We start from the raw sequence: 23096 nt of genomic DNA on the forward strand, positions 1-23096 counted from the left end.
TGTTTATCTTTTTAATGAAGTCATGGTCAGAAGTGGGTAATGTGTGACATGAGATTAGACATCCATCACAGATAATTGTTGATGGCATTCTATGACTCTCTTTGATAAATTCGAAGAATATTCATGGGATTGGAAAACAGGTAGAAATGCTACCTATTGAAAAGAGGAAACGAAGCATATAGTTATGAGGGGACCTCAAATATAAAACATGCTGGTTAATTATTTAAGACATAAAACCTGCCATCCCTTTTATTAAATGTCCAATACAGGAATGGCCTGTAGCTCTGCTGGAGTTCAGTTCTTTCATAGGTACAGGTAAGAGTATGACTCAGAACCCTCACTCGGCTGCTCTGTCCTGCTCCTACATACCAATGCTCCTTTATGAACAAGAAAGACCGAGATGCTTGTCTCTCTTCCTCGGAGAGGGCTCCCGTGAGGGTTACAGGAGTCACGTGTTCATGGGTTTTACCCAGGTGACACACCACACACCTGACGTCAGTTGACAGGAACATCAGTAGAAGAACTGGAGATACAGATGCCATCACTCAAAAGCTCAGTCTCGCTACTCTTGGTGGCCTATGTCCAGTTCTAGTGCATTAAAGTAGTTTAATGTTACATTAATATTGAGTAATAATTTAATCTAATTAATAGTACCTGTATTTTAACTAGGAAAGTTTTTTTTTTTCTTAAAATACTTTGTGAAACAGAAGAACTTCCTTTCCTCAAAGGAGTAAGATCTTGATGTCTATGGTAAATATATTAAGAAATTGGCTGTTGGGTCTTTAGAGCTATCAGTTTAATGCACTGTGGTGTTCATCCAGTGCTTAATTACAGGAACAATACCAGATGATCCAGAACACTGGCAAATTCCTCTATCCCATTGCACAGCATCCTCAGTGATCTTTTCAAAATGTCAATCATACAACTCTCCAGGTAAAACTCCTCAAACAGCGTCTCGCTGCTCTTAGAGTGCAATTAAAAGCTACCCCTGTGTAACTTCCCTGGCCCATCTACTACTGCACACGTGCTACCTTTGCTCCAGCCACTCTGAGCTTGTTTTTATTTCTTCCAGTTTCTTGGATACACCACACTCATTCCGGCCTCAAGGTTTTACTATTGCTTTTTGCTGAGTCTAGAAGCCTCTTCCCTCAAATCTTCTCTTCCCTGGCTACACCTCCTACCTAAAACAGCTTTCCTGTACCTCTCCACATTACTCTGCTATGTTTTCAAAGTAGTATTTGTGATGGTGTGAAATTTCTCTATTCATCTGTTTACTCATTTTTATTGTTAACATTGTCTATCTGTTCCCCAAAGCATGGGAGCTTTATGAGTCAAAAAATTTATCTGTTTCGGGGCGCCTGGGTGGCGCAGTCGGTTAAGCGTCCGACTTCAGCCAGGTCACGATCTCGCGGTCCGTGAGTTCGAGCCCCGCGTCGGGCTCTGGGCTGATGGCTCGGAGCCTGGAGCCTGTTTCCGATTCTGTGTCTCCCTCTCTCTCTGCCCCTCCCCCGTTCATGCTCTGTCTCTCTCTGTCTCAAAAATAAAAAAAAAAAAAAAAAAAAAAAAAAATATGCTGCTTGAGTTATAAAAAAAAAAAAAAAAAAAATTTATCTGTTTCATTCACCTCTGAAACCCTACCTCCAAGAACACTTTCTAGCACAGAATATACTTTTTGAATGAATGAATGAGTTCAAACGACAGCAGCATACAGTTATGAGGTGATTTAAAAGTTCAAATGTATCGCAGCCTGACAGTTAACTTAAAACCATAGTTCTAAGTTTCACAAAAGACTCTTTTCTTTACCTGAAAATACAAGATAGAGCTTAGTTTACTTCAGACAGGTTAATCTGCTTCCTTTCCAAGCTGACACAGAACCCGTTTCTAAATGAATGTTAGTCTTCTGATTCAAATAAACAGCTTTCATGAAAGTATAGCATTATGAAAATGGGAAAATTCAACTGCCCCAGTTTTAAGTGGGACACAGATTCATGAAAGCAGTATATCAGTGCTTCTCAAACACTACTAATAACCATTGACCATTAATTCTTTAGGAATATGGCTCTGCATCAGGTGGGAGAAGGAAGCTATAGAAAGTCAAATTTCTTACAGAAAAGGAAAAAAATGGTGACAAATAATCAGTTTTGTTTATTATCTAAATGGCAAACTAATGCCCTTTGAAAGAGACTCCAAAGGCAATCATTGCAGTGGCTACACCAGACCCCAGCAGGGACACCTGGCTGAAGGCTGAAGGCAAGCCATAGCCACTGAACCACAGGGAAGCTCACTGCAGCTACTCAAACCGTAGTGACGGATGACATCCAAGGACGAAACCACTGCCTCACAACACGCCTTTGTTCTCAGGTTTTCACAGATGTGATCCCATTTGGGGCTCGCCCAACACCGCAGTGTTTCAGGGTTCCTAAAAATGTGCTACAGACAAGTATTATAACCTCAGAAAATATGAGCCTTTCTTAGCCACTGCACCTTCTCCAAGGAGAGAACAGGACCACCCAGTGCTCAGTGTGAATTAGAGGGCTTCCTGGCTGAGCTGTGAAAAAGAAAAGGAGGTGCTACAGTACTTTTCTGTTGCTGTGCATACGAAATAGCTATTAACGCTACGGGAAGCTTTATGTAAGCCTTAGGAAGGAAATCTTCAAAACTATGAAAAAAATCATCTCAGCTGAATTTAGTTGACTCATTTCTATATCACATATGTGTAAGAAAAGGATGAGGGGTTGTTCAATCACAAAATGTTTCTTTCTGGGTTCCATCTTAAGACAGTCATGGCTTAGCAATTTCAAACTTACACATGATTTTAATGGTTTCATCCTCTTACTCTCTGACAAAATATTTACAGCCAGGTCTATTTCTGCAAACAAACAAACAAACAAACAAACAAGAAAGGAAAAAAAAAAACAACCCAGGACTTTAAAAATAGAAATCAAGACCAGCAAGTATATTGGAAGATAAAAGGCAATAAGTGATGCCAAAAATGATTATAATACACTTTGGAAATTAACCTTAGGCCAAATTCTACCAGAAGACCTATGGATAGGTTCTCAAGCTAGCTAAATAATGAGCCCCACCGAAGAGAAAACCAGATAAGAAGTTACAACGTTATGTAGAGCAGTGTCTCCCTGAGAACCTGCAAGGTATTTTCCACATCTCCTGCGTCCACTGTAGTCTACGGACTGCAATTTCACTGAAGGTGGATCGTGTAATTGTGAGACGTTATTGCATTACTGGTGAACCTGAAAACAAGTCAAGCCCTTTTAAAGTCATTGTACCACTTAGCAAAGTCCTTCCACCACAGTTAGAGCTAAGAAGTAAAATGATGAGAAAGATTTTTATCCTCACAGCTGATTCCATACTCAAATGCAAATCAGAACTAAGCCACTGTATTTGGCAAGTACCCATTGCACTTGTAAGTTTTTTTTTTCTTTTTAAACAGAAAAGGAATAAAAGGAGATAGAAAAACAAATCAATCTAAGGTAAATGGTGAAGGTAACTGGATAATAAAGAAAAAAAATCCTCCATAGCAACAAAATAGAAGAGATTATTTATATAGATTTACAAGTAGATGAGCTCCAGATGTGTTTTCTTATCTACTTCTCCCCAGGTGCTTTTCTGCTTAATAAATATAACATCCAAGTTGAGGCTCTGAATCACCTAAATGTTGGCTATGCTCTTCTGCTGTTAACTATTTTGAGCTATTTCTCAATAAGGCAGCCGCTACTGAAATCCTAAGTACATAGGCTTGGCAGAGCCAGAAAGAAAAAGTGCAGTCCACAGATTTGTTTCTTCTGTTTTCCCAAAACAGAATCTCATAAAAAATATGCCCTCAAATTTTGTCACCATGTTGCTGTCAAAGAAATTCTGCTCCTCTTCATAACTCTGAACATTAAACCCATAGTTCTTGTGCTACTGGGAAGTTATATAGCTCCAGGAAGTCAAGAGGCACCATTGCAACTGTTCAAATTATAGCCAAGCAGAATAATCAGTCAATCAGAAACTTCAGTTCCAGTCGGATGGAAGTTTTTTGGGCCAACTTGGAAAAGCATACAGAACAAGTTTGACTTTACTGCCAAGATCATTTCCAGGACATTGGCTAATTAATTATAAAAGCTTTTTCAAAACAAATTTGAGCCTGGCAACTTTTTCCTACCCAAACAGAGGGGGAAAAAAGGTTAAAAAATAAAAGCCGGAGTTTATTTTGTTTTTTTGGCTGTAGTTTCATCTTCTTTACAAACCCATTTTCTTCTTCTCATCCTAAAATGATCCAGAAGCTTTGTATTTGAAGTTACTAAAATAGTAAGAACAGAAACTGAAAATATTAATTTGAATTCCTACTCTGCCTTGGGTTGTAGAAGAGATCATGGGTCAGTTACAAAACTTCTCTTCAAACTCTTTGGTGGAAAGCAAAGAACGGAGTTCCTTCCTCTTTGTGGGAAGCTCACTGGATTAGCTGCAGTTACTGTAATAGATACAACGTAGATGGACATTTGCTCTTAAAATGACATACTCATCAACCATCACTTTCTGGCTTTGAAAACAAAAGGAACAAAACTCCTGAATGAAATCTTCCTGGTTTCATTTTAGTACGTATGTACCTCGATGAATATGAGATGTTCACAGTAAGCATCAAAGATTCTGGTTTCAAGGACCACAATCCCACAGGTTTTACAGCAAAATCAACACCCCCAAATCATTATGTTCCAACATATTTCATCTAACACTGGCATCAAAAGCTTATGTAATATGCATCTTAAGCCATCAAATTTCCTCTGCATATGCCCAGATCTGAAGACACTCAAGAAGGTAAGAAATTTCTCTTAGCCAGCATTTACCAGCTGCTTATTGGCAAATTCCTGGCAAGACAAGAACTGTCTGTAATAAAAGAAGCTTTTTCCAAAAAAGTCTGCCAAGCAGATATTCCTAACTCTGCCTTATCCAGTATTAAGACCCCTGGCAAACCACATAAACAGAACGTTACTGGTAAATATTGAATGGAGCCAAAATGTGCCGAGTAGTGTTGAGGGCAACTCTAAGTCCTAGTGGACTGAGCTTTTCTGCTACAGGTTCGTACTTTCCAAGGTGTCCAACATTTAAATGAACTTCTGCTCACTTCAAGGGGTAGGCAAATGCAAGGGAGGAGAGTGATCTACATTAGCTTATGAAAGGGGAGCAGCTCTAGGAGTCAAGAATCAATCTCAATGTAATAGGGAGGTAATTAAGCCTGAGAGAAGCAGACAGTTCCTCTTCTGAGGAACACAAATTAAAATCAGAAGGACAACACTAGACTTCAGAGAATCTTGAAAGTCCACAAATTAAAATCAGAAGGACAACACTAGACTTCAGAGAATCTTGAAAGTCAGGAAGGAGATTCTGAACTTAACCTGATGGGAAGCCATTATAAGCTTTTGATCCAGGAGAGAAATATGAGGGCAATAATATGAAAAGTGGATTATTGACATGGGAGAAAACAGACAAGGGATTAGTTCCAAAGCTTTTCTAGCAATCCAGTCTGAGATGATGAAGGCCCTAATAGGGTGCTGCTGGGGAAGGGAAGGAAGAAAGAATCCAAAAGCCACTTCACAAGAAAGAGCACAAATTTACCTTTCCCGTACCTTTTAGAATTTTCTAAAGCTTATAAACCTTTGTCACAACTGTTAAGTGCTGCCAGTGAAGAGGCACGTCGTCATAAATAAGTCTCCCTCACCTTAGAATGTATAATTCAGATTTATTTGTTCAGGTGGAAATTTCACCCAGTTAGTCCAAATAACTGGTTTTGTTTTTTAATGTAAAGTGCAAAATTACACCTACTGGCCATTCTCTGTGTCCAGATACCGACCCAACTGGGAACAATGGCCCAGATTCTACCATATTCTTTTTTCAAAGAAAGCAAATCAAGATTCAAAACCGAATTGCTCTCCATGTCAAATAGGCTACTTACTATGTTTTCACAGACAACATAAACAGCTAACAAGGCTATCATTACCTTTGCCTGAAGAATCTCCCTAAAGTTAATCGTGGCCAGCATTTCTTAGACCTTTAGTTTATCAGTGCACTTTTTCCTAAATAATACCTGTTAATCCTCACAATAACCCTGCGGCAGGGATTATTATTACCATTTTAAAGCCCATAGCTTTAAAGACAACTATAGCTTCAAGACTATTTTAAAGACAACTATAGCTTCAAAACTTAAATTGCCCAAGAGAACACATCTGTAAGGGCTGGAGTCAAGACTAATTCTTATCTTCAAGCTTCAAATCCCTCCACATACTGCTTCCCCTTCCCTCAGAGGAAGTGCAAAAAAACCCCATCCACACATCTCAGTTCATTTTAAGTTGGGAACCATCATTTCTAATCTCATTCCAGCATCTTCTAGATACATATTTAATCTTACATTTCTGGAGTAAGATGTCTTTGCTTACCTGGTCCTTCTCTGGTTTATCGGAAATGTCATTCAGACTGGAGGAAGTCAGATTCCTATGGGTCATGGCTGGGCTACCTGAAAAAAACAAAAGTGAACCCTAATTAAAGTCTTCTTTTCAAAACCACAGAGACTTTGGTTATATACTTCATAAACACTTGTAGATGATGATGGGAATGGCAATGATGCTTCAGCTCCCCTGGGGTCCCCCTGAAGAGTTTTCCAGAGTCCAGGTTGGAGCACAAAGACAGTTAAAAGGAAAGTATGTAAAAACCCAAATACCATTTTTACGTCTTACTGCCTCGCTCTAGTTCAAGATGAGTTAAACTTTGAAAGAAACATCTAAAATGATAAGCATAAAAAAAATTTACTCCTGGTTTGATTTGCCTTTTGTCACTGCCCTTTACACACATCCTAATCCACATGGTATCCTTTCCATGTTCCCACAGAGGACATGGCCTCTGTCCTCAGGTCAGCAGAGCTGGCCCCAGATTACAGGACTGGACCTCCTTTCCCCAGGCATCTGCAGTCCTTCCTAGTATACCGCTCACTCTGATAAATCGAAAAACCCATCTGTGGTCCCTTCTCCAGCTAACGCTTTCACCAAGAAGATTTCTCCTTAGTGGGTATCTGATCCAGAATTCCCATTCTTCACCTCAGAGTGGTGTTGTCACAGGCCCCTTACTTCTTGCACTCCCATAAGCATATCCTTTCTTTCCCCTTAACATGCCAGCCTTCTTATTCACGTTAAGGAATGGATTTCATCAGGAATACTTCGTGGGAACCAAGCTCCCTGGCAATACAGTGGCTGTAGGTCATAGCCAATGGCTTTAGACACCATCATACAAGAAGAGAGGAGGGACATCTAGAAGAGTGATAGCCCATCTTTAAGTAGACTATGTTAACCAAAAGAATAACATTCTGTTCATTCTGCAGTTGGACTTGAAATTTCTAGGCTTACTAAGCAAAAGAGTAACTTTTCAAAGCCTCGGTGTTTGACCCAACCCCTGCACGGTGCTGAGTAATGCATTCATCATTAATCCTCAATGATCTGACTCAGGCTGGTCTTCACATCAAAAGGACAAGGGTTGAAAAACAAGCCCCAAAGTTTGAATTCAGCTTCACATTCACTACCAAATTATTTTTTAGATTACAGACTTTAATTCCTTCAGATAGAAACTTCAACACATAATTTTATAACAGACTAAAATCTACTTCTAATAATTTGATGTCTATATAAAAGCAGCTCTAAATATCATAATGGTCTTTAACTACTAAATCAGAAAAATCAGAATTTTCTTGAGCTGGCAAGACAGGGTGTTTTCCACTCTGCTGCATTTCATTGAGTAAGCATGGCCTAGATCTCTTAAACCCTTTACCTGGTAGGACATTTTATTCTAGGAAAATTTGAGCCCAGGGCATTTTTCGAAGGAAAGTAACATCTGAAAAACTGCTTTATGAGCAAAATTAAAAGAACCTTATTGGAGGCCGCATTTTCTTCTTTGAACTGCACACCAGGTTTCCAATGTGCACTCAAAATAAAAGATACCAGGTACAAATGTGAATGCTCCCAAATAATGATGGGCTTAAAAGTAATAGGGAATGTAGCTATAATTTTGCACTTTACATTAAAAGCAAAAGCAGTTTTTTGGACTAACTGGTTGGAAATTCTACCTGAATGAGTGAAGAAATCTGAACAATATATTCCTAAAGCAAGGAAGCCTTAGCAATTCTAATCATAAATTAAAAGTAGTTTATGCAAATGAAGAGATGAGGCTGATTTCTTTCTTTCTTTCTTTCTTTTTTTTTTTTTTTAATGTTTATTTATTCTGAGAGAAAGCTGCTGGCACTAGAGAGAAGGGGAGCAGAAGAGAGAAGAGACAGAGAATCCCAAGCAGGCTCCCAGCGATCAGCTCAGAGCCTGACATGGGGCTCAGTCCCATGAACCATGAGATCACTACCTCAGCCAAAATCAAGAGTCGGACACTTAACTGACTGAGCCACCCAGGCACCCCAAGATTGATTTCAAATTATCAAATCAACTAAGTGGCAGTACTGAAATAATTTTTTTAATGTTTTATTTATTCTTGAAAGACACACACACACACACACACACACACACACACACACACACAGAATGCAAGCAGGGCAGGGGCAGAAAGAGAGGGAGACCCAGAATCTGAAGCAGGCACCAGGCTCTCACCTGTCAACACAGAGCCCGACACAGGGCTCAAACCCACGAACCGTGAGTTCATAACCAGAGCCAAAGATGGACACCCAACCAAGCCAACCAGGGGCCCACGGTACTAAAATAATTTGAAAGAAGTTTCATTAAGTGATTTAAACTTTCTGGGAAATATCCTAAATTCATTGATTTGCTTTGGAAATTATAAATGCTGCAAAGGTACATTTTAACCCAAGCACTGTCCTAACTGTTGCAAAATCTAAATAGGTAGAAACCAAATGAATAAAGTTTTTATTACAATGATAATCTTGACTGATGTCACAACTTTTCCAAGAAACCTCATATACCGTCTCATCATTTCTCTCATGATAGTACGGCTATATTTGTATTAGATGAAGTGGGGGGTGGGGATCCAAGGAAGATGCAGGAACCAGATGGGGAAAAACAGGTCAATGCTAAGAAACAATCAAATCTACTGTTCTTCCTACCTTTATCTGATTCTCATTAATAAAGGTAACAACTTCTCTGATCTGTAACTTTGTAATACAATCAAAGAATACGGAAGTCAACATTTCTAGGTAAACCCTGAGCAAGATGATAAACATACTTCACTGTTTCCCCACCCCCTCCCTATCAAACTCCCCACCCCTATGCCCAAACACCTTGAAACCAAAACAAATGCTTCCCAAGGCAGTGGTCCCCAAAGTGCGGTGCCCAGACCAACAACATTAGCATTACCTGAGCACTTGTTAGAAATGCAACTTCTTGGGACTTACCCTAGACTAACTACAGTAGTCCCCCTTACTCTGCTGTGTCAGTTACCTGTGGTCAATTGTAGTCCCAAAGCAGGTGATCCTCCTGATGAACCATCAGAAGGTCAATAGCAGCCTAACACTATATCACAGTGCCTACGTCATAAACCCCACTTCTTCTCATCACATAGGCATTTTATCATCTCACATAAAAAGAGTGAGTACAGTACAATATTTTGACAAAGACCACATTCACAGACTTTTATTATAGTAATTGTTATAATAGTTTATTTTATTATTGGTTATTGTTGTTAATCTCTTACTGTGCTTAATTTATAAATTAAACTTTATCATAAGTCTGTGTATAGGAAAAAACATAATATACACAGGGTTCAAGGCATCCACTGGGAATCGTGGAACGTATGTCCTGCAAATAAGAGGGACTACTATATAATCACAACTCCGGGTTTGGAGCCCAGTGATGCAGTTCTAACAAACCTTTAAAGTAATTTTGAGACATGTTAGAGTTTGAGAACCACTGCTCTAAATAAACCAGTTACCTTAACAGGATGGTGTGTCTCAGGATCTGAATTAAAAGAATTAAAAGAAGCACATATAAATTGAGGTAGGCACAGGGGTAGTCCTGATAACCTCGCCCTCCTCCAAGCCACTGCTCTAAACTACTATATCTCAAGCAAATCATTCAGTTAGCAACCTTGCCTCAGAAACACAGAGTGTCTTACTTGGCTTTTCCTCTAAGTCCTCACCTACACAATCAAATAAATAAATTTGTTTGGGAACCTCATTGTTTAATCAGCCTTTTCCAGAAACATATCACCCAAATCCAAGACAAGGACAAGAGCCAAAAGAGATTACAAACCCGATTATGTCTGGAATCAGAAATCTGTGCATGTTATTTTAGCAAACCCGGGAAGCTGTTACGCAACTGATCCCTAACAACGTCCTATTGTAGGTATTTTGCACCTGACATTCACTAAGACACATTATCAGGATAAATCAATGCTTTCTACTTATAGTTTGGGCCCATAATGTAAATTCATTATATTGCAATCCTAAGTGAGTGGAGGTAGTAGAAGAAAATGTTAACTTATACCAAAAAGGTGAAATGCACGAGGACCCTGAAGTATGCCACTTCCTGCACAGATGGGGGATTCACTCACTCAAAGGTAACCACACTCAGCCCTTTCCATCAAAATCCAGGGCATACAGGGGTGTCTGCGTGGCTCAGTCGTTAACCATCCGACTTCGGCTCAGGTCATGATCTCACAGTTCGTGGGTTTGAGCCCTGCATTGGGCTCTGTGCTGACAGCTCAGAATCTGGAGCCTGCTTTGGATTCTGTGTCTCCCTCTCTCTCTGCCCCTCCCCTATCCCCCCTCCCCCCCCCCCCCACACACACACCACTGTCTCTGTCTCTCTCTCAAAAATAAACATGAAAAAAAATTTTTTAAAGAAACAAACAAACAAAAAATTCCAGGGCAAACAAATGTTATATAAGTGCTCTTGGTCCAAAGAAACTTTGTTTTTGTTTTGTTTTGTTTTTTTACGTTTGATTTCTACAAAAGAAGAAGAATCAGCCTCAGGTGCATAATCATAATTAATTTCCATATCACTGTTTTCTGGCCCTAAGAAAAAGAAAACTTTGGAGAATCACATTTTTAGGCAGTTTCACACAATTTAAAACAATTTCATTTTGAAAGTACACACTTGGCAGGTACATACTGTCTTCTATAAAAATTAACTGCACTCTGTACTAAGTTTGAAAATCATTGTTCTTTAGCACACATGTAGCAATTCATAAAGTCCTTTGCAATGATATCTATTAGATACAATGAAAAGGGTGAGGAGAATGTACTGCATAGAAGGAAGATATTTAAATGTATACGTATTAGATAAAAATGTAAATATGTATGTAATGCAATTAACACATCACCCCCCTCACCTCATACCTTTACAATGAAGCAACAGAGAGCCTCAGAACAAGCTAAAACAAAGATCACCTGGGGTATGAAATAAACTGGATTTTTTATCCTTAACAATTAAAGACTAATTTTAGCATGAAAAACAACTAAGGTAACTTACATAAAACAGACATCAGGGAATCTGGGTGTCCATGTCAGAAAATTCAGAGGTATGGGTCTGATTTGCACTATTTGAGACCATAAAACTAATAATAAATGTAGTTTTGGAAGAATGCATGCTAATGTGTTCTGTATTCCACTGACTCACTGATATTCCACCCCCCCCCCCCCCACCCATTGTTGACATTAACAACTCTACTAGAAACTGTCTACATCTAAGATTAAGGGGCAACTAATCCTTTTAAGGACTAAGTACTTTAACTTACATTATCTTACTTAATGCTCATATAAGCACCTTGAAGTTAGTATTCTTCTAACTTTACACATAAACAAAATGAACTTCAAGGAGGTTAAGTTCATGGTCACACAGCAAGTAGTAAAACTATAATTTAAATCTGGATCTCTTAATACCAAGCCCTCTGCCTCTGAGAAAAAAAAAAAATTGGTCTATGTTATTTACATAAATAAACACGCAAACTTCACCATTTCTAATAAAGAGAAAATTTAACATATAACCAAAAAGAATCTATTCTATTTTCATGCCAATTATATACAATATAATGTTCTTAAGAATATTTAAGGCAGAAACATTCTTGGTTTCCAATTTGGTTATTCCCAAAGATGGAGTACACATTTCTTTACTTTTTCGTTTTCATAAAGAAAAAAGGGAGAGAAGGGAATTGAACTCAGCTATAATGTTTGCCACTGTGATTAAATAGTAGCCCAAAACCACACCTCTGTGACAAAGGAGAAAGGATGCTAAAAGCAATAGCAATGTAATTATAAAAACAACAATGTCACATGCTTCTGAATGTCCCACCTCACAATCACAGCCAAGTATTTGTAAAATTCCGCAATGTACATACAGTCAACTCTCCATTATTTCCATATTGGTTTTCTACCATATTTCTACCATATTTCAAGTTACTCCAACTGCAATTTCTTTCCATTTCAACCACTAAAAGCAGGAATATAAGCGGACAAGGAGAATAAATCACCTGGGATACTAGCAATGAGTTGGAGAAAGTCTAGAAAGAATCGCTAAAAGAGAAACTTAGATATTGTCATACCAGTTCCCTAGTCCTCCAGTGCAACAAAATCTCAACAGCTACCCCTACCAAAAATAATAAAATAAACATGTCATTAAGACCTCTAACCCATTCTTACTCCTGACCTCCAAATATAGAAATATTTAACATGTAAATATTAGATGAAGGAAACTTAAAAATACCATCAAAGGAGCTCTTTGAAGGAATTTCATAACTAACAGAATATCAGCTTGTATTTTTTTTGCTTATTTGATTTTTAATTGTTTTGTTTAGAAAATTTTTGTTGTTTGTTCATGATTGTTTTTATACTTAATTTTATTTTTTTTTTAATTTGCATCCAAATTAGTTAACATATAGTGCAACAATGATTTCAGGAGTAGATTCCTTAATGCCCCTTACCCATTTAGCCCATCCCCCCTCCCACAACCCCTCCAGTAACCCTCTGTTTGTTCTCCATATTTATGAGTCTCTAATGCTTTGTCCCCCTCCCTGTTTTTATATGATTTTTGTTTCCTTTCTCTTATGTTCATCTGTTTTGTCTCTTAAAGTCCTCATATGAGTGAAGTCATATGATTTTTGTCTTTCTCTAATTTCACTTAACATAATACACTCCAGTTCCATCCACGTAGTTGCAAATAGCACGATTTCATTCTTTTTGATTGCTGAGTAATACTCCAGTGTGTGTGTGTGTGTGTGTGTGTGTGTGTGTGTGTGTATACACACCATATATACACACCACATCTTCTTTATCCATTCATCCATCAATTCGATGGACATTTGGGCTCTTTCCATACTTTGGCTATTGTTGATAGTGCTGCTATAAACATTGGGGTACATGTAACCCTTTGAAACAGCATACCTGTATCTCTTAGATAAATGCCTAGTAGTGCAATTGCTGGGTCATAGGGTAGTTCTATATTTAGCTTTTTGAGGAACCTCCATACTGTTTTCCAGAGTGGCTGCACCAGTTTGCATTCCCACCAACGATGCAAAAGAGATTCTCTTTCTCCGCATCCTCGCCAACATCTGTTGTTGCCTGAGTTGTTAATGTTAGCCATTCTGATAGGTGTGAGGTGGTATCTCATTGTGGTTTTGATTTTATTTCCCTGATGATGAGTGATGTTGAGCATTTTTTCATGTGTCGGTTGGCCATCTGGATGTCTTCCTTGGAGAAGTGTCTATTCATGTCTTTTGCCCATTTCTTCACTGGATTCTTTGTTTTTTGGGTGTTGAGTTCAATAAGTTCTTTACAGATTTTGGATACTAACCCTTTATCTGATATGTCGTTTGCAAATATTTTCTTCCATTCCGTCGGCTGCCTTTTAGTTTTGCTGATTGTTTCCTTCGTTTGTTCATGATTTAATACAAAACAAACCCCAAGAGCCCGGAGTCAAAGCCCTAAGTTTGTCTTATTCACAGTTTTAGCCTCAGAGCTTGACACTAAGTGGCACTTAATAAATATTTGTGAATGAATGGATAATACCAACTGAGTATCATTTTACTTCCATTTGGAGTTACTAGTATAAACACTACTGTTCAAAGTCCATTTCCTATGAAGGGAGATGCTGTATACACACTCCAAGAGCCTTCAGACTTGGAAAGCCTTAGAGTAAATAAGGAATAAGTTTGTAGCTGGCCCAGAAGTAACAGAGTGGAAAGACTCTGCCAAACTGGCTAACAGCCTATTAGTCAGCAGTGGGAACAGACGTGAGAAGGAATGAAGGGGTGAAAAGAGAAACCCCCTGTGAAGGAAGGATCAGGAGGTGAGAATGGGAGGACAAATAAGCGAGGGTGTCCAGACCTTGGGGAAAGGAAAGAGTAAAGTTTTCAGGAACTAAAATAACTCAAAGAATGTGACTGGCCTGGAAAATGAAACAAATTTAGAGGAAGGAAGAAGATATCAAAAGATCCAGATGAGTATCAAAGTATGTGACAAAAGTGCAAGCCCAAAGCTGAAGTCATCCCTAATGTATGGGACAAAGGTAACGCAGACGACATCTGAGGGAGAGACCGGGAGTGTGCGGAAGCCAAACCACAGCACGACAAACACCTATGCCAATAAATCCTTACCAACGCCAGTCTCTTTTTGGAAAGATCATTCTCTACGCTTCTGAGATCTCTGCTGTCCACCTGCTCCCTGATAACCTATCCAACCACAACTTCTCTGATCCCATTCTCTGTTTTTGAATTCTCAGACTACTCTGTGGGTTTTTCCCAAAGACGAATGTAAGGTCTTAGACATCTCAACGCCAAGTACACAAGGTTCATCTCTTCTAATTATTTTCCAATTTCAACCAGCGAAAGCAAAATGCTCTAATCGTAGTGACTCCCATTCTAGTAATATGGCACTAGATATTTAATTTTTATTATGATCTTTAAAAAGTAGTTAATTTAAAAAGAATCATTCTTGGGGCACCTGGGTGGCTCAGTTGGTTGAGTGTCCAACTTTGGCTCAGGTCATGATCTTGCAGTTCGTGAGTTAGAGCCCCACGTCCAGCTCTGTGCTGACAGTTCAGAGCCTGGAGCCTGCTTCACATTCTCCATCTCTCTCTGCCCCTCCCCAGCTCATGCTGTCTTTCTCTCTCTCACTCTCTCTCTCTCTCTCTCTCTCATAAATATTAATTAATTAATTAATTAATTAATTAATTAATTTTTTTAAAAAATGTAAAGAACCAGTCTCTATCTCTCTGCACACACACATTCTAAAAAGACATTTAAAAAGTCTCTGCTCAGCTGAGGAAACATGCCAACACAAACAAGGACTGGAACAGTTACTAAACAGTACAGTCCCCATAAAGTACATCAAGGAATCTGTGGTCCCTGTGATTATATACAGTATTTGTGATTCTATACTAGCTCTTTCTCTGTGTCTTAAATGCACGTATATGCACACACACAATATAAAACAACAGACGAGGTTATGCTGTCCAAAGCACACAGGTGGACGTATATAAAATAATTTGTGACCTTATCTCACATAACTAGAAACAGAAAAGAACAATACCATCAGCAAGCTATGCTGGCTAGTAGGAAGATAAATGGGAAAGACCAATGGTAGATTATGACAGAAGTAAACAAACACCTCACTTCCTTCGTGCCAAACAGGCAACGACCCAAAGTGATTTTACTAAATGCCCCTAAGCCAAGTTGAGGAGGAATTTCAATAGGTTCCTGCAGCCACATCATTCCAAACACATGTACCAGTGTCTGATTTCATAAGTGGCTCCTACTCTCTTATATCTATGTAGACACCAGATCCAAGATACAGTAAAATTTTGCTAATTCATATTAATGGAGAAATTCTCTGAATTAAAGAAGTATCTAAATTTAAAATAATTTAAGAAGGCCACCAATTCAACTTATGATTCAGCAAATGAGTTTATACCTCTCTCTTCCTAGATACTTTTGAAATGATAGACTTAAAAAAATTACTTTTAATATTTATTTTTGAGAGAGAGAGAGACAGAGTGTGAGCAAGGGAGGGGCAGAGAGAGAGGGAGACACAGAACCCGAAGCAGGCTCCAGGCTCTGAGCTGTCAGCACAGAGTCTGATGCGGGGCTCAAACTCACGGAGTGTGAGATCATGACCTGAGCTGAAGTTGGACACTCAACCAACTGAGCCACCCAGTGCCCCTAAAAAAATTACTTTTGAAGACAATGTAAGGCCACATCAATTGAAAGAACTGGTAGAAGACCAACAGAGATAAGAGACCAAAAACTTCCCAGAATAAGAAGAGGAGATAGAGTATCAGAGCCTGATACTATTCACACCATTCAGAAATCACAGTGTAAAATATGTGCAGAGAGGCATGTAGTCAAAAAGGAAAAGATATTCCCTGCAAAACTCTGAAGAAGCTCCATACACTGGAAGCTGTCCCAAGTAAGATGCAGGCTAAAAGGGATGAGTTTATGGAAAGTCTATGCACAGTAAGTCTACCACCACCCAGAGAAAACACCCAGAAGCCAAAGCATTTATACCACATGGCTCTTTGACAAAAAGGTATTCAGAAAAGACCAGGGCAACCAGTGCAGAGCAAAGTCTTATTAGAGTACCCTTCAGAATAACCATTCTTACTCTAAAACAAATCCTCTTTCTTTTTTTTTTTAAATGTTTAATCTTTTTTGAGAGAAAGAGAGAACACTAGTGGGTTAGGGGCAGAGAGAGAGGGAGACACAGAATCCAAAGCAGGCTCCAGGCTCTGAGCTGTCAGCACAGAGCCCAATGCAGGGCTTGAACTCACAAGCTGTGAGATCATGACCTGAGCCAAAGTTGGACACTCAACTGACTGAGCTACCCAGGAGCCCCTAAAACAAATCCTCTTTCTTAAATACAAATGGACACTTGAGGAAGCCAAAAACTAAAACAGACACCTAAAAAAATTTTTTAAAAATATAATTTAGAAACTTAAAAAGTCTTATTAGTATATACGAGATTTGAGAAAATACTGCATCCACAGAACATAAACAGGATGTTATGAAAAACAGAACAAGGGAAATATTTTAGAGTTACAATTACTTTTAAAGAATATAGAGAAAGGATAGGGAGAAGATGGCAGCGTAAGAGGACGCTGGGCTCACCGCGCGTCCTGCTGATCACTTAGATTCCACCTCCACCTGCCTAACTAACCCAGAAAACCACCAGAAGACTAGCAGAACGGAGTCTCCGTAGCCAAGCCCAGACGAGAGGCCCACAGAAGAGGGTAGGAAGGGCGGAGAGGCGGTGCACGCTCCACAGACTGGCGGGAGGGAGCCAGGGGGAGGGGCAGCCTGCTGGCCAAGCAGAGCCCCCGTGTCTGGCTGGCAAAAGCGGAGGGGCCAGACGGAGTGTGTTCTGACAGCAAGCGCGACTTAGCATCTGAGAGGTCATAAGTGAACAGCTCTGCTCCGAAAGCGGGAAGGCTGGAGGACAAAGGGAGGGAGAGTTGCTGAGCCCCGGGGCCACAGAGCTCAGTTTGGCGGGGAACAAAGGCGCTCTCCAGCGCCATCTCCCTCGCCCATCCCCCAGCCAAAATCCCAAAGGGAACCAGTTCCTGCCAGGGAACTTGCTTGCTCTGCGCAAATACCCAACGCTGTGCTTTTGCGGTGCCACCCCTCCAGCAGCGGGTCTGACTCCCTCCCGCTGCCACAGGGCCCCTCCTGAAGTGGATCACCTAAGGAGAAGCGAGCTAAGCCTGCCCCTCCTGCCCCCGTGCACCTTGCCTACCCACCCCAGCTAATACGCCAGATCCCCAGCACCACAAGCCTGGCAGTGTGCAAGTAGCCCAGACGGGCCACGCCACCCCACAGTGAATCCCGCCCCTAGGAGAGGGGAAGAGAAGGCACACACCAGTCTGACTGTGGCCCCAGCGGTGGGCTGGGGGCAGACATCAGGTCGGACTGCGGACCCGCCCACCAACTCCAGTTATACACCACAGCACAGGGGAAGTGCCCAGCAGGTCCTCACCACTCCAGGGACTATCCAAAATGACCAAACGGAAGAATTCCCCTCAGAAGAATCTCCAGGAAATAACAACAGCTAATGAACTGATCAAAAAGGATTTAAATAATATAACAGAAAGTGAATTTAGAATAATAGTCATAAAATTAATCGCTGGGCTTGAAAACAGTATAGAGGACGGCAGAGAATCTCTTGCTACAGAGATCAAGGGACTAAGGAGCAGTCAGGAGGAGCTGAAAAACGCTTTAAACGAAATGCAAAATAAAATGGAAATGATGACGGCTCGGATTGAAGAGGCAGAGGAGAGAATAGGTGAACTAGAAGATAAAGTTATGGAAAAAGAGGAAGCTGAGAAAAAGAGATAAAAAAATCCAGGACTATGAGGGGAAAATTAGAGAACTAAGTGATACACTAAAAAGAAATAATATACGCATAATTGGTATCCCAGAGGACGAAGAGAGAGGGAAAGGTGCTGAAGGGGTACTTGAAGAAATAATAGCTGAGAACTTCCCTGAACTGGGGAAGGAAAAAGGCATTGAAATCCAAGAGGCACAGAGAACTCCCTTCAGATGTAACTTGAATCGATCTTCTGCACGACATATCATAGTGAAACTGGCAAAATACAAGGATAAAGAGAAAATTCTGAAAGCAACAAGGGGTAAACGTGCCCTCACATATAAAGGGAGACCTATAAGACTCGTGACTGATCTCTCTTTTGAAACTTGGCAGGCCAGAAAGGATTGGCACGAGATCTTTAATGTGCTGAACAGGAAAAATATGCAGCCGAGAATCCTTTATCCAGCAAGTGTGTCATTTAGAATAGAAGGAGAGATAAAGGTCTTCCCAAACAAACAAAAACTGAAGGAATTTGTCACCACTAAACCAGCCCTACAAGAGATCCTAAGGGGGATCCTGTGAGACAAAATACCAGAGACATCACTACAAGCATAAATCATACAGACATCACAATGACTCTAAACTCATCACTACAAGCATAAATCATACAGACATCACAATGACTCTAAACTCGTATCTTTCTATAATAACACTGAATGTAAATGGATTAAATGCGCCAACCAAAAGACATAGGGTATCAGAATGGATAAAAAAACAAGACCCATCTATTTGCTGTCTACAAGAGACTCATTTTAGATCTGAGGATACCTTTAGATTGAGAGTGAGGGGATGGAGAACTATCATGCTACTGGAAGCCAAAAGAAAGCTGGAGTAGCCATACTTATATCAGACAAACTAGACTTTAAATTAAAGGCTGTAACAAGAGATGAACAAGGGCATTATATAATAATTACAGGGTCTATCCACCAGGAAGAGCTAACAATTATAAATGTCTATGCGCCGAATACTGGAGCCCCCAACTATATAAAACAATTACTCATAAACATAAGCAACCTTATTGATAAGAATGTGGTAAATGCAGGGGACTTTAACACTCCACTTACAGAAATGGATAGATCATCTAGACACACGGTCAATAAAGAAACAAGGGCCCTGAATGACACATTGGATCAGATGGACTTCACAGATATATTTAGAACTCTGCATCCCAAAGCAACAGAATATACTTTCTTCTCGAGTGCACATGGAACATTCTCCAAGATAGATCATATACTGGGTCACAAAACAGCCCTTCATAAGTATACAAGAACTGAAATTATACTATGCATACTTTCAGACCACAATGCTATGAAGCTTGAAATCAACCACAGGAAAAAGTCTGGAAAACCTCCAAAAGCATGGAGGTTAAAGAACACCCTACTAAAGAATGAGTGGGTCAACCAGGCAATTAGAGAAGAAATTAAAAAATATATGGAAACAAATGAAAATGAAAATACAACAATCCAAACGCTTTGGGATACAGTGAAGGCAGTCCTGAAAGGAAAATACATCGCAATCCAGGTCTATCTCAAGAAACAAGAAAAATCCCAAATACAAAATCTAACAGCACACCTAAAGGAAATAGAAGCAGAACAGCAAAGGCAGCCTAAACCCAGCAGAAGAAGAGAAATAATAAAGATCAGAGCAGAAATAAACAATATAGAATCTAAAAAAACGGTAGAGCAGATCAACGAAACCAAGAGTTGGTTTTTTGAAAAAATAAACAAAATTGACAAACCTCTAGCCAGGCTTCTCAAAAAGAAAAGGGAGATGACCCAAATAGATAAAATCATGAATGAAAATGGAATTATTACAACCAATCCCTCAGACATACAAACAATTATCAGGGAATACTATGAAAAATTATATGCCAACCAATTGGACAACCTGGAAGAAATGGACAAATTCCTAAACACCCACACTCTTCCAAAACTCAATCAGGAGGAAATAGAAAGCTTGAACAGACCCATAACCAGTGAAGAAATTGAATCGGTTATCAAAAATCTCCCAACAAATAAGAGTCCAGGACCAGATGGCTTCCCAGGGGAGTTCTACCAGACGTTTAAAGCAGAGATAATACCTATCCTTCTCAAGCTATTCCAAGAAATAGAAAGGGAAGGAAAACTTCCAGACTCATTCTATGAAGCCAGTATTACTTTGGTTCCTAAACCAGACAGAGACCCAGTAAAAAAAAGAGAACTATAGGCCAATATCCCTGATGAATATGGATGCAAAAATTCTCAATAAGATACTAGCAAATAGAATTCAACGGCATATAAAAAGAATTATTCACCATGATCAAGTGGGATTCATTCCTGGGATGCAGGGCTGGTTCAACATTAGCAAATCAATTGTGATATATCACATTAATAAAAGAAAAGATAAGAACCATATGACCCTGTCAATCGATGCAGAAAAGGCCTTTGACAAAATCCAGCACCCTTTCTTAATAAAAACCCTGGAGAAAGTCGGGATAGAAGGAACATACTTAAACATCATAAAAGCCATTTATGAAAAGCCCACAGCTAACATCATCCTCAATGGGGAAAAACTGAGAGCTTTTTCCCTGAGATCAGGAACATGACAGGGATGCCCACTCTCACCGCTGTTGTTTAACATAGTGTTGGAAGTTCTAGCATCAGCAATCAGACAACAAAAGGAAATCAAAGGCATCCAAATTGGCAAAGATGAAGTCAAGCTTTCGCTTTTTGCAGATGACATGATATTATACATGGAAAATCCGATAGACTCCACCAAAAGTCTGCTACAACTGATACATGAATTCAGCAAAGTTGCAGAATAAAAAATCAATGTACAGAAATCAGTTGCATTCTTATACACTAACAATGAAGCAACAGAAAGACAAATAAAGAAACTGATCCCATTCACAATTGCACCAAGAAGCATAAAATACCTAGGAATAAATCTAACCAAAGATGTAAAAGATCTGCATGCTGAAAACTATAGAAAGCTTATGAAGGTAATTGAAGAAGATAGAGAGAAATGGAAAGACATTCCCTGCTCATGGATTGGGAGAATAAATATTGTCAAAATGTCAATACTACCCAAAGCTATCTACACATTCAATGCAATCCCAATCAAAATTGCACCAGCATTCTTCTCGAAACTAGAACAAGCAATTCTAAAATTCATATGGAACCACAAAAGGCCCTGAATTGCCAAAGTAATTTTGAAGAAGAAGACCAAAGCAGGAGGCATCACAATCCCAGACTTTAACCTCTACTACAAAGCTGTCATCATCAAGACAGCATGGTATTGGCACAAAAACAGACACATAGACCAATGGAATAGAATAGAAACCCCAGAACTAGACCCATAAACGTATGGCCAACTCATCTTTGACAAGGCAGGAAAGAATATCCAATGGAAAAAAGACAGTCTCTTTAACAAATGGTGCTGGGAGAACTGGACAGCAACATGCAGAAGGTTGAAACTAGACCACTTTCTCACACCATTCACAAAAATAAACTCAAAATGGATAAAGGACCTGAATGTGAGACAGAAAACCATCAAAACCCTAGAGGAGAAAGCAGGAAAAGACCTCTCTGATCTCAGCCATAGCAATCTCTTACTCGACACATCCCCAAAGTCAAGGGAATTAAAAGCAAAAATGAATTACTGGGACCTTATGAAGATAAAAAGCTTCTTCACAGCAAAGGAAACAACCAACAAAACTAAAAGGCAACCAACAGAATGGGAAAAGATATTTGCAAATGACATATCGGACAAAGGGCTAGTATCCAAAATCTATAAAGAGCTCACCAAACTCCACACCCGAAAAACAAATAACCCAGTGAAGAAATGGGCAGAAAACATGAATAGACACTTCTCTAAAGAAGACATCCGGATGGCCAACAGGCACATGAAAAGATGCTCAACGTCGCTCCTCATCAGGGAAATACAAATCAAAACCACACTCAGATATCACCTCACGCCAGTCAGAGTGGTCAAAATGAACAAATCAGGAGACTATAGATGCTGGAGAGGATGTGGAGAAACGGGAACCCTCTTGCACTGTTGGTGGGAATGCAAATTGGTGCAGCCGCTCTGGAAAGCAGTGTGGAGGTTCCTCAGAAAATTAAAAATAGACCTACCCTATGACCCAGCAATAGCACTGCTAGGAATTTACCCAAGGGATACAGGAGTACTGATGCATAGGGGCACTTGCACCCCAAAGTTTATAGCAGCATTCTCAACAATAGCCAAATTATGGAAAGAGCCGAAATGTCCATCAACTGATGAATGTATAAAGAAATTGTGGTTTATATACACAATGGAGTACTACATGGCAATGAGAAAGAACGAAATATGGCCTTTTGTAGCAACGTGGATGGAACTGAAGAGTGTGATGCTAAGTGAAATAAGCCATACAGAGAAGGACAGATACCATATGTTTTCACTCTTATGTGGATCCTGAGAAACTTAACAGAAACCCATGGGGGAGAGGAAGGAAAAAAAAAAAAAAAAGAGGTTAGAGTGGGAGAGAGCCAAAGCATAAGAGACTCTTAAAAACTGAGAACAAACTGAGGGTTGATGGGGGGTGGGAGGGAGGGGAGGGTGGGTGATAGGTATTGAGGAGGGCACCTTTTGGGATGAGCACTGGGTGTTGTATGGAAACCAATTTGACAATAAATTTCATATATTGAAAAAAAAAAAAAGAATATATATGGTTGCAAAAATATATACATAAAGGTATGAAAATCAATCAAGAAAATCTTCCAAA

The 23096-nt window shown here is 39.6% G+C and overlaps 1 protein-coding gene across 4 annotated transcripts in view; it reads right to left on the reverse strand.

The window, feature by feature from the left end:
• Positions 1-23096, reverse strand: part of SLC4A4 (solute carrier family 4 member 4) — a 350076-nt gene that overhangs the window by 138254 nt on the left and 188726 nt on the right. For all 4 annotated transcript variants that reach the window (XM_019467956.2, XM_019467942.2, XM_019467967.2 and 1 more), the window contains one exon: positions 6435-6511. In XM_019467956.2, the coding sequence (XP_019323501.1) occupies positions 6435-6511 (77 nt within the window). The remainder of the gene's footprint in view (positions 1-6434; positions 6512-23096) is intronic.

This window comes from Panthera pardus, unplaced genomic scaffold, assembly GCF_024362965.1.
Source record: "Panthera pardus isolate Hobbes unplaced genomic scaffold, ASM2436296v1 HiC_scaffold_13, whole genome shotgun sequence".
Classification (NCBI taxonomy): Eukaryota; Metazoa; Chordata; class Mammalia; order Carnivora; family Felidae; genus Panthera; species Panthera pardus.